Source organism: Salvelinus fontinalis, chromosome 7 (genome assembly GCF_029448725.1).
Source record: "Salvelinus fontinalis isolate EN_2023a chromosome 7, ASM2944872v1, whole genome shotgun sequence".
Lineage (NCBI taxonomy): Eukaryota > Metazoa > Chordata > Actinopteri > Salmoniformes > Salmonidae > Salvelinus > Salvelinus fontinalis.
Window position 1 is genome coordinate 30,208,560 of NC_074671.1, and position 11,612 is coordinate 30,220,171.

Below are 11,612 nucleotides of genomic sequence, written 5' to 3' on the forward strand. Positions count from 1 at the left end.
ATACACAGTACACAAAAAATACACAGTCAAGGTGTTATTGTAAAAATATGTACAGATGCAATATTTACAGAATATATTAGAAGGTATTAAAAGTTGAACATGGCATAACAGATTGTTGAGTAAAATGTTTTTTGAAAATTGTACAATTCACATGATATTTAAAAAAAACTAGTGAAATAAGTTTCACCCATTAGTGTTGTCTATTCCACCAAAGTTATTGTAAAATGTATATTTTCTTAACAATCCATTACAATGTGTTACGATATCATGCTGTATAAGCCATCATAGTGGCAACGTTAATGTTCAGGCACAAAGTATTCATTAATAACTTCATCCCACAGGACACACTGAGTCTTATCCAGCTTAAAGAAATATATGACATCTCCTTGTACCTTGAATGCCCTCAGTAATAAGCTGACTTTTGCAGAGAGCCCATATTTAAGTGTCACAGTCAAAGGATGGGGCAGTGCTGGCCACAGGAGAAGTAGAGCATCTCTAGTGCATCTGGCTCCTGTGGAATTTTCTTGACATCTGTCTGACCTTTGCCAGACTGACCTTTGCCAGGCTGGACCACCACAACCTTTCCACCTCCCGGGCCTTCTATCAGAGGGTGCACTTTATTATCTGGCATCTTGAAGTCAGTAGGGGAAAAAGCTGGCAGTGTTTCATTCTTCTCAGCCCACAACTTGGGTTCCTCTGCATTGTCTTTCGTGTCCTTCGAGACGTCACCCGTGGCACTGCCCTTGCTGACAGAACTTAGGTCATCCTGGTACGGGTCTGAGTCACAGCCATGAGGCAGGTTGAAATAGGTGCACTTTGCCACTAAAGGCTTCACAGTCTTTAGCATGTCCTCCCGATCGGTGTGTCCGAAAAGGGAGTAAGGAACATCTTCTTTTGTGTCTTTGCGATCATCTTCGGTTAACGCAGATGTGTTCTTGTTTATATTAATAGGCTCTGAGACAGACTTTCTGATCACGCACTCTCTGAGGAGCCACCTGTTTTCTTCCATTGGGACACAGTCTCCAGGCCCGACCTGTGTATTGAAGGCGATACACCGCGTTGGCTCACTGTATGTGTCAAAAGAGCTTGTGGCGTTGAAGTATGATAAGTCCAACATTACTTTGGTCCGTGCATTATGGAATGGGGAAAGGCTGATCTTACCAGGAAATTCTCTGGACTTTGGTCTTGGGACAGATATGGGCTGACTTTCACTGGCAAGAACTTTTTCATTTGTATCTTTCTTCCCATAAAGCCTTTCAATAGTTCTCCTGACAAAGCCTTTTGTGATGGATTTCTTCACAGAATCATCCTCACCACTGGACATCTCAGTTGACGTCAGTGATCGATGACTACCATCAGAAGTCTCTGGTCTGTTGTCAGACAGATCTGAGATGTTTGTGCTGGTTAGTCTTGTTTGTCCATACTGAATGTCCACAATGCTTTTTGCCATAAACATTTCCTTTATTTTCTTGACCCTATTTCCCTCAGGCTCTCTAGTTATACAGCCATCATAGCTAAATGCTAGCGAGGAGGATTGTGGAGCTAGGGGGGACATGACTACAGTTTCTGATGTATTTATAGGCCACGTCCTTTTACAAGTGTGCACAGGAGCTTTGTCTTGCTCTTTGAAATCCTTAACAACATAATTGGTTGTTTGCCTCTCAGATGCTTCCTCCACAATCTCGGCTTGTTCGTTAGATAGATGGGATACGTTCGTTAAATCATCGCCATCTGGGAAAGCGGGAACCTTTATGTGGGCAAATGGTTTGATGCCCGTTGTCTCTGTAGGAATGCTTTTCCTTTGCTCTACATCAGCAATCTTCTTATCCAGTAGTTTTACTCGCTCTGCTACAGATGGCAATGGGTCCTCCAAACGGTTGGTTGTTTTTGCCTCAGTCGTTTCGTAATTCGTGTCCTCCTCAAACGGCTGTTTCTCTACGAAGCTTTCCTCGTACTCTGCATAACTCTCATCCTCTGTATATGGCTCATCCTTTACGCCAACATGTTCTGCCTCAGAGCTAGGCAGCTTCTCTTCATAGCGTACTTGCTTCTTCTCTGTGCTACGCCAATTAACCTCAACGTTGGCTTCTTCTGCAGTATCAGACTGTTGTTCAAAGCTGACATGCTGCTCACTATCCTTTCCGCTGTCCTTATCCATCCTGTCATCGCTAGAATGCTGTTTGACCAAGCTAGGCTTCATTTCTATGACAGTAGACACTATTTCTTTGTCAGTAGGCTGTTTCATCCATAAGTGAGTCTGCTCATCCTTCACGTTAATGTGTGCATTTGCATTGGGAAGGTTGTCTGCACGGTTTTCCTCTTCCTCGTCTAAGCTAGCCCGGTCGTCTTCAGGGGTAAACTCTCTTTCCTCTCTACTAACCTGCGTCTCTACACATTTAACCCCTTTCTCTTCGCGACTTGGTTGGTTCTCAATGTGACATTCAAGCTCTTCCTCTAAGCTAGCCTGCTCTTCTTCAAGACTAGACATGCTTTCCTCACTGCTAACCTTTACATCTGTACATTTAACCTCAGGCTCTTCATGGGTTGGTTTGCTCGCAATATGACGTTCCAGCTCTTCATCTGAGCTAGACTGGTCTTCTTTAGGGGTGGACTTTCCGCTCTCACTGCTATCCTGCAGGTCCAAGCATTTGACCTCTGGGTCCTCATGGTTTTGGCTTATGTGACACTCACGTTCTTCCTCTGAGCTAGCCTGCTCCTGAGGGGTGGACTCTCTTTCCTCACGGCTAACCTGCAGCCCAAAATAGCTTGGCTGATCCACTACGTGACATTGCTGCTCTTCCTTAAACCATTCCTCCTCCATACATTTATTTTCTGACTCCACATGGCTAATTTGGTCCTCAGCATGACATTTCTGTTCTTCCTCTGAGCTAGCCTGGTCTTTTTCTAAGCTTTCTTTACAGCTGACCTGCAGCTCCATAGATGTAACCTCCTGCCCCACATGACTTGGTGGGTTCTCAATGTAGTATTCCTGCCCTTCTTCCAAGCTTCCCCCTTCCTCACTGCTAACCTTCAACTCAACACATTTAACCTTTGGCTCCTCATGGTGGTTTGAGCTACGCTGGGCTTGTTCAGCGGTGGACTCTCCTTCCTCATTGCTAACCTGCAGCTCAATACATTGGATCTCCTGCTCCACATGTGGGTTCTCAATGTAGTATTCTTGCTCTTTCGCCAAGCTTTCTTCCTCCTCCACATAGCCTGCTTGTATGTCCCCATCCTTCTCTTTAGCCTCCACAGAACAGGCTGGCTTGTCCAAATAGCCATCATGCAATACTAAACTGTAAGCTTGCTCTATCTCTGAGGAAGTCTCTTCTTCATCATGGTCAACCTGTTTTTGTGTACATTTAGCCTCCTCTTCTTCCCAGTTGTCCTGCTCAACTTCAGAACCTTCCTTCTTTGCTGCCTGTCTGTTTCTGTGGCAAATATAATTATCTTTAAAACTGTGTTCTTCTGAGGAGAAGTACTGCTCTTGCCTACTGCTTGGGCTCTCTGAGATTGGTGACATTGTATTTTCAGCCACCTCTTTGGGATGGTGAATATTTGTAAATGTTTTAATGATGGATTTAACATCAAGATTAGCCTCTTTATTAAGCACATTATCATTGGCAGCCTCTTCCTTAGGGACTGCAGTTGAATTGTCATTTACCCTTCCCTCTGGGGATGACTCCACTTTTTCATTAGCTTTTTGAGACATTTGTATTTCATTCCCATCCATGCTCATGCTCACCCCTGTTGAAAGGGCTGCCAATGCTTCCTTGACCGTTTCAGGCACATCAAGCTCATTTATTAGCTCATCGATATCCAGTGTTTTTTCATTAATGTTGTAGTCCTCCACTGGGCGTGTCTCAAACAAGAGATCATGCTCTGAACTGTTCAGCGCTGAGCTGCGACTTCTGACTTTGTCATTGAGTTCCTGGAAGCCCTTCCAACTTTGCAGCAGTTGTGCCGAAGTAGACTTTTGCAAATCTGACAGGCTAGCTTTCAACTCCTCTGCATCCTCTATGTTGGCAATTTCTCTCAGAGACTCTATCATTTTCAAAGCCTCAGCACAGCTTACACTGTTTGCATTCAATTCAGGTATGTTCCAGTTAGTGAAGCTTTCCTTTAAGGTAATAACAGATAAGAATGCCAGGAGAGCTTTGGAGGATGACCCAAATGTAGAGGCCACATGGGAGGAGAAATCAGGTAAGCTGTTTGACTTTTCAAGACAAGATGGACGATTGTTGTGTGTGATTTGTCTAATTGACCGAATTGAGAAACAGAGGTTCTCTAGCACAGGTTTCATGTCTGGCTGGGGAGGCACTTTTTCTCTGTATGATGGTATCTGTGCTTTTGTTAGAGGCTCCTCTGCTGTTACTTTTGTACTGTCTCCCTGATCCGAATTGCTCAGGTTATCATCACCATTTGTCTCTTCATGATTCGCCAAAGCAGGACTGGGAGGTATTGGTGTCTTCTTCATGGAGGAGTTGAGGTGTACTGGTGTTGACTTAGGCGATAATGGCGTTTGGCGGCTTTTCCTTGGTAAAGGTGTCCTTTTCAAGGTGGGACTTACTGGGGATGGTTCGATTTCCAGAGAGTGATTTCTAGATACTGGCTTTTTTTTTGCCTTGAGTCTCATAGGTGGTGACACTATTTCCAAAGTCTGAGAATATGGTGACAGTCTATTTTTCAATGTGCGATTACTAGGTACTGGTATCTTTTCTGAAGAGAGATTACTGGGAGCTGACTTATTTCTCGTCATAAGAGTGGGTACATTTGTTCTTTCAGGTGAAATATTGTTGTGCAATTGTGTTTTCAAAGAGATATGTCTTGGTAGTGGTGTCCTTCCTTGTTGAGGACTGCTAGATAATTGGGTATTTTCTGAAGTGGGGTCACTGGGTAATGAAGACTTATTTGGTGGTGATGTCTCTTCCAATAGGTGGCTGTTAGGTAGTTGTGTTTTGTCTACTGTGATTTGAACAGGATTTGATAACTGGGCCTTCTCCAAAGTAGGATTACTGGACAATGAAGACTTTTCCACTGACAATCTTCTGAGTGATAGTTGCTTTTCTAGGGAGACATTACTGATCAATCGTGTCTTCTTCGTTGGGAGTTTAGGTGATGATGTTTCTTTCAGAGTGGAGTGGTTGAACAATGTTGTTTTTTCCAATACATGGCCAGTGGGTGATAGAGCCTCCTCTGATGAGGGGGAGATTGATAAGGTTCTGTCATCTGATGTGAGATTAGTAGGTGATGTCGAGATGAAACACGAGGGACTACTAGCTAATGAAGCCTCATTTAAGACATTGTTGGATGTTAAGGTTTTAGCAGGCTGTGATGTCTTGTCAGATGAGAGACCATTGAAGATTGGTGCCTTATCCACCAACATTTTTTCCACAGTAGGATCACTGGATATTGAAGACTTCTCAGCTGAGGCTTTCCTGAATGATAGTTGCTTTTCCAGGGAGAGATTACTGAGCAATCGTGTCTTTTTTGTTGGGAGTTTAGGTGATGGTGGTTCTTTCAGAGTGGAGTGGTTGAACAATGTCTTTTCAAATACATGGCCAGTCGGTGACGGAGCCTTGTCTGATGAAGGACTGCTTGATACGGGTTGTTCTTCATCACCTAAACTACTAGGTGATGAACACATTAAATATGAGGGACTGCTAGCTACTGAAGACACATCGAAGACTTTGTTGGACAATGGCGTCTTCTCTGTTTGTGTTTTAGCAGGCAGTGGTGTCTTCACAGGCGAGAGACTGTTTGAGACTGGGATCTTCTCTTTTAAGGAGCTATTTTGTACTGATGTATTTTCCAAAGACAGATCATTTGGGATTGGGAGCTTCTCTACTGAGATCTTTATGGGCATTGAGGTTTGTTCCAACGAAGGACTGTCAGAGGGTGATGGCTTTTCTACCGAGATTATTGCAGGAGGAAAGACAGAGAAACCGTTGGAGAGAGGTGGATTTTCAGCTGAGGGATTAGTGGGCAACCTTTCCTGTATAGTATCAATGTGTAATGGGGTCTTTTGCAATGATGGGTCAGAAGGACATGGTAATGTTGTGTTTTCCATAGTCAGGTTTGTCTGTGTTGCTATATTTTCAAATGTTCTATGTGGAAATGCTGCTGTTACCAAAGATGGAATACTTGGTATTTGTGTTTTTTCTTTTAAAAAACAAGACTCATCTTGTTCAATATCCATTTCACAATTGATTTGTGACACATCTGGAACAATGTCCCCCTCAGTTTCTACCTGAGTCATTGTTGGTGTCTCCACATTTTGAGTTTCCTCCACTGGGTCTGGGTACACAGTTGGGAGGGCTTTCTCTAACCAGTTCTCAACATATTCATTGATATTAGAAGAGGACGAAAGGAGTGCAGGCAGTGACATATCATGACTCTCTTTCTCAATCCTTCTCTCCTCGTGCATGGACCTCTGCCTTTTCAGTGTTCCCTTTACCTGGGCCTCCGTAGGAAATGAAACGTGCAATAATTTCTTCTTTACTGAAACTGAAGTTTCATTTCTATTTTCACTAACATTTAGTTCTTTCACTGACGATTCCTTTGGGTTTTCAATATTTAATTTGATTTCCTTTCCTTTTAGTTTATTTTTCATTAGACTTCTGGCAGGTTTTGGTCCATAAATTTTCCTTATTGATGCATTGCGGCTAAACCCCCCAGTTTTCACTCTTTTATTGTTATCAGGGCCATTTGCATTACTCTCTTTACGTCTTTTGTCTGGTGTTGTACTCTTACGAACCTTGTACTTTCTCAAATTGGGCTTTGAGAACCTTTTCTTGACTTTCTTTACACCTTTAGTGGTGGAATCATTAGTGGTGGAATCATCTTTGCTTGCTTCAGAGACCAACTTTGGGGTCTCATTGTCTTTGGTGGGCTTGGAGAGACTGGTTTCATGGATATTTACTACCCTGTTTTTTAGGACAGATCCTCCAGCCTTAGATGTGGGTATGGTGAAGTCAGATGACAGAGACTGGTCAGCCCTCCGCTCGCTGAGTGACTCTGAGGCTGTAGAGAGTCTTTCCAGCTCCATCTCTAAGTCATTACTGGAGGAGAAGCGGGCTGTTTCCGAGGTGGCTGGTCTCCCATACATCAGATCATACATGGACACACCCTGGACACTGTACTGGCTGTTAGCAAGGAAATCGTCCTGACAGGTCTGCTGCTCGTATATGTGCATTACACTTTCTCTGACTTCCTCCTCGCCATTTTGGATCTGTAAGATCTCAGCCGCCCCTGATTTAAAAGTGGATTGAGTCTTATTGTAATTGTTGATATCCATAGAGCCAACTCTCCTTGGTTTAGGGACTGGCCTGCTGCTGCATTGTCTGACCATGCAGTACTCCTCTTTGACCTCTCCATTCTTAGTTGTCTCTCTGTAGGAGTATGATCCCACAATGTTCTCCTGAATCTCATCTCCTGATGGTGTGTTGATGTTCTCCAATGAGGCCTGCTTCTGTCTGGATCTCCTGGGTCCTGGGGTAGGAGCCCTCCTGAGAGAGACCTCACCGACATGTATTTTAGAATTATCCTCATCATCTCCTTCCACACTGGTAAGTCCACTGGCCTCTGGAGACATATCATCCTCATCATCACGATCATCCTTTTTAGCATTGTGCCCATTGATGGTGCCCATGGAGTTGGGTTGTGTTGGTGGTAGGGCATTGGACTCAGGAGATCTGATCTCCAGCTCAGACTCAGCCACACTGAGCTGGCTGGCCACACTGGACCTGGTCAGGGTGGTGGTCCAGTGGAGGGTCTCCTCCTCCTTGATGGTCAGTCGTACCTTCATCTCCACCGTCATGCTGCCATCCTGGTTCACCCGAAAGGACTTCTCAATGTCATCATCACCGGGCATACAGTTGTCTGCCCCTTCATGTCGATTGTAGGTGTCGGCGTCCGTTTCGGCAACTGACTCCAGAAAATGGCCAGCCTCCAGCACCACAGATCCCGTGTTGTTACTGGGGAGGTCACACTGACTTCCTGCAATGGAGTGGTGTATCTGATTCACAAAGTATCTCTCTGACGATGAGGAGAAAAGACGTGATTTGCTGCTGGATACAGACTTCTTTTTCCCTTTGGAGTGGATCAAAGGAGAGGATGTGAAAAATGATGGATGGACATTTTTTGGAGGGAAGGACGTTTCAGCAGGTCATCAAATCCCCCAGAAGCAAGAAGAAAAGAGAACAAAAACATTAGTTAGAAAACCAGATCCACTGTCCACACACTTCTTACTGCATAATGACCGGCCGCATATGAAGAGAGTAGGTCTATGTAGGTCATCCATGGTATTATGGATGAAACTAACGTCTCAGCACTTTCCCACTGCTTATCCCGTACGTAGACAGGGAGGGGATAGATTACTGCTAGACAGACAGTAGCACTGTAGATGTGACATACATTCATGTCTAGCAGTGCATTTACATATTCTCAAAGTAATGCGAAACATGTCAGTTAAAAGGGATATGCTGTCAAAATTCTATTTAAAACATCAAGGCAAAAACATACAAAATGTTGAGTGAACATAGCTAATTAGACTTACGGGGTGCCGGTTGTTTTAGTCTTTTAGATGCCATTCGTCTGGCAGGAAGCCATGTTGGAGCAGAAGATCTCTGTGTCTTGTAGTTTCCAGATTTAAAGGCCTCCCGACCGGCAGCTACTACAATCCCAGAGCATAGAATCAGAGCAGGGAGCCCATCCACCTGCAGACAGACAAATTAAATATTTTTATTGTACTCTAATAATAGTGGAGTTACATTTTGATGGGAAAAACTGCATCTATTAATTATTAAAATAGCCCACTTTTAAAATCCTGCCTTAAAGCTAATACTGTATTTATCCAAATTATTTTCACCAAATATGTATCAAAATCATTGTAGGTACCTAAATCATGTGCAATTTTCTAAAAAAATAGAAGTAGAAGAGTTGAAATTATCAATTGAATTGTTTGTAATTGATAAATTGATAATTCAATAAATGTTGGACACCAAGGCTAAATCAATCTCACGACACATCAAAAAAAGGTGAACTTTCTGAGGTCCCTACTCCCTAGAAACAGTATCCCAGAATGCCTTCTTAGTTAATATGATTAACAATTAAGGAGCTTAGGACTTTCTCTTTCTCTGGCTGTTATGTGTCAGTTAGGCAACATGCTGCCAATCAGTTAAGGCTGGGTCACCTCCAGTCATGACGTGAGGGCATCACAGGATAATACCAATGTTGAGTGAGGTAAGACTTGAGAGCCTGAACCTCTAAAGGAGAGGCACACGTGTTTGGTTACAGTATCAGCTGTGGTGTCCTGCTCTAACTGGAGCTTGAGATGACGTTACAGTAGACGTTACAGTATCCAGCTGTGGTGTCCTGCTCTAACTGGAGCTTGAGATGACGTTACAGTAGACGTTACAGTATCAGCTGTGGTGTCCTGCTCTAACTGGAGCTTGAGATGACGTTACAGTAGACGTTACAGTATCCAGCTGTGGTGTCCTGCTCTAACTGGAGCTTGAGATGACGTTACAGTAGACGTTACAGTATCAGCTGTGGTGTCCTGCTCTAACAGGAGCTTGAGATGACGTTACAGTAGACGTTACAGTATCAGCTGTGGTGTCCTGCTCTAACTGGAGCTTGAGATGACGTTACAGTAGACGTTACAGTATCAGCTGTGGTGTCCTGCACTAACTGGAGCTTGAGATGACATTACAGTAGGTGTTACAGTATCAGCTGTAGTGTCCTGCTGTAACTGGAGCTTGAGATGACGTTACAGTAGACGTTACAGTATCCAGCTGTGGTGTCCTGCACTAACTGGAGCTTGAGATGACATTACAGTAGGTGTTACAGTATCAGCTGTGGTGTCCTGCACTAACTGGAGCTTGAGATGACATTACAGTAGGTGTTACAGTATCAGCTGTGGTGTCCTGCACTAACTGGAGCTTGAGATGACATTACAGTAGGTGTTACAGTATCAGCTGTGGTGTCCTGCACTAACTGGAGCTTGAGATGACATTACAGTAGGTGTTACAGTATCAGCTGTAGTGTCCTGCTGTAACTGGAGCTTGAGATGACGTTACAGTAGACGTTACAGTATCCAGCTGTGGTGTCCTGCTCTAACTGGAGCTTGAGATGACGTTATAGTAGACGTTACAGTATCAGCTGTGGTGTCCTGCTCTAACTGGAGCTTGAGATGACGTTACAGTAGGCGTTACAGTATCCAGCTGTGGTGTCCTGCTTTAACTGGAGCTTGAGAGGACGTTACAGTAGGCGTTACAGTATCAGCTGTGGTGTCCTGCTTTAACTGGAGCTTGAGAGGACGTTACAGTAGGCGTTACAGTATCAGCTGTGGTGTCCTGCTCTAACTGGAGCTTGAGAGGACGTTACAGTAGGCGTTACAGTATCAGCTGTGGTGTCCTGCTCTAACTGGAGCTTGAGAGGACGTTACAGTAGGCGTTACAGTATCAGCTGTGGTGTCCTGCTCTAACTGGAGCTTGAGGTTGAACATATGAAAGAAGTGTTACTAAACAATAACAAGCAAATCTGAATGATTATTATTATCAGTAACTGTAGTGTCCATAGGCATGGAGAGAGCTTACCCTTCTTCCATCCGGTGTGTGTAGTTTGACCACAGGAAAGTGCATCAACTCGGACACGTAATCCAGCAGCGCCTCAAAGGTGGGAGTGGTCCTCTTCTGTAGCATCATATTGTGTTTGACACTTGGGTCCCCATTCCGAAACACCATTAGCCTCTTAGGTGTGCGCACAGTCACAGGTGTTCTTTTGCGCATGGGCCTGCCAGGGTTCTGTTTGGCCAGTTGCAAGGCCCGATGGCGGGCGCTCATGGGCCTGGCATGGTACCAGGGCGGAAGCTTCTTACTGGCTGCTGCCATGTTGATGGGTTTGACCTTCCGCTGGTCTGAGCAGATGTAGGCCTTCCCATCCTCCAGTTCATCTAGTGTGTGCACCGCGTGGACACCCCGCGGGGTGGTGATGTTCCTCACTCCGAACGGCAGCGGGACCTTCTTGGAGAGGCTGTCCAGGAGGGCATCGAAGGTCTTAAAGGTGCGGCTGTTGATGGCCATGCGCAGGCCACTGAACTGAGGGTCACCGCTCTTGTAGAAGCAGACGTGCTTGGAGGCGATAGGGTCTGTGATATAGGGGTGACGTGACGTGGTCACTGTGTGCCCACTCCCCGAGGACTGGTCCTGGGGGGGCCTTCTTGGCCCCACCTCACTCATTTTGGCTGGTTAATAGGCTATGGAAAGAAAGAGGAGATGAATGACAGTTGGTCATTTAATTAGAAGAAATCATGATAAACAGTAGATTGATTATTATCAAATCCCATTTTATTTGTCACGCTCCGAATACAACAGGCGTAGGTAGACCTTACAGTGAAATGCTTACATACAAGCCCTTAACCAACAATGCCGTTTTAAGAAAATACCTAAAAAAAACTAAGAAATAAAAGTAACAAATAATTAAAGAGCAGCAGTAAAATAACATACAGGGGGGTACCGGTACAGAGTCAATGTCACGAACGTCGTAAGAAGCGGACCAAAGCACAGCGTGGTTTGAGTACATTCTTCTATATTTAATGAAGAACACTTAAA

The 11,612-nt window shown here is 44.4% G+C and overlaps 1 protein-coding gene across 1 annotated transcript; it reads right to left on the bottom strand.

The window, feature by feature from the left end:
* Nucleotides 1–11,249, bottom strand: LOC129860056 (uncharacterized). The gene is made up of 3 exons (XM_055930398.1): nucleotides 10,599–11,249; nucleotides 10,182–10,242; nucleotides 1–8,091 (listed from the first exon to the last, which is right to left on the bottom strand). Exons 1-3 carry the CDS (start codon nucleotides 11,238–11,240, stop codon nucleotides 452–454), a joined length of 8,343 nt encoding a protein of 2,780 aa, XP_055786373.1. The 5' UTR covers nucleotides 11,241–11,249; the 3' UTR covers nucleotides 1–451.
* Between the last annotated feature and the right edge of the window lie 363 nt (nucleotides 11,250–11,612).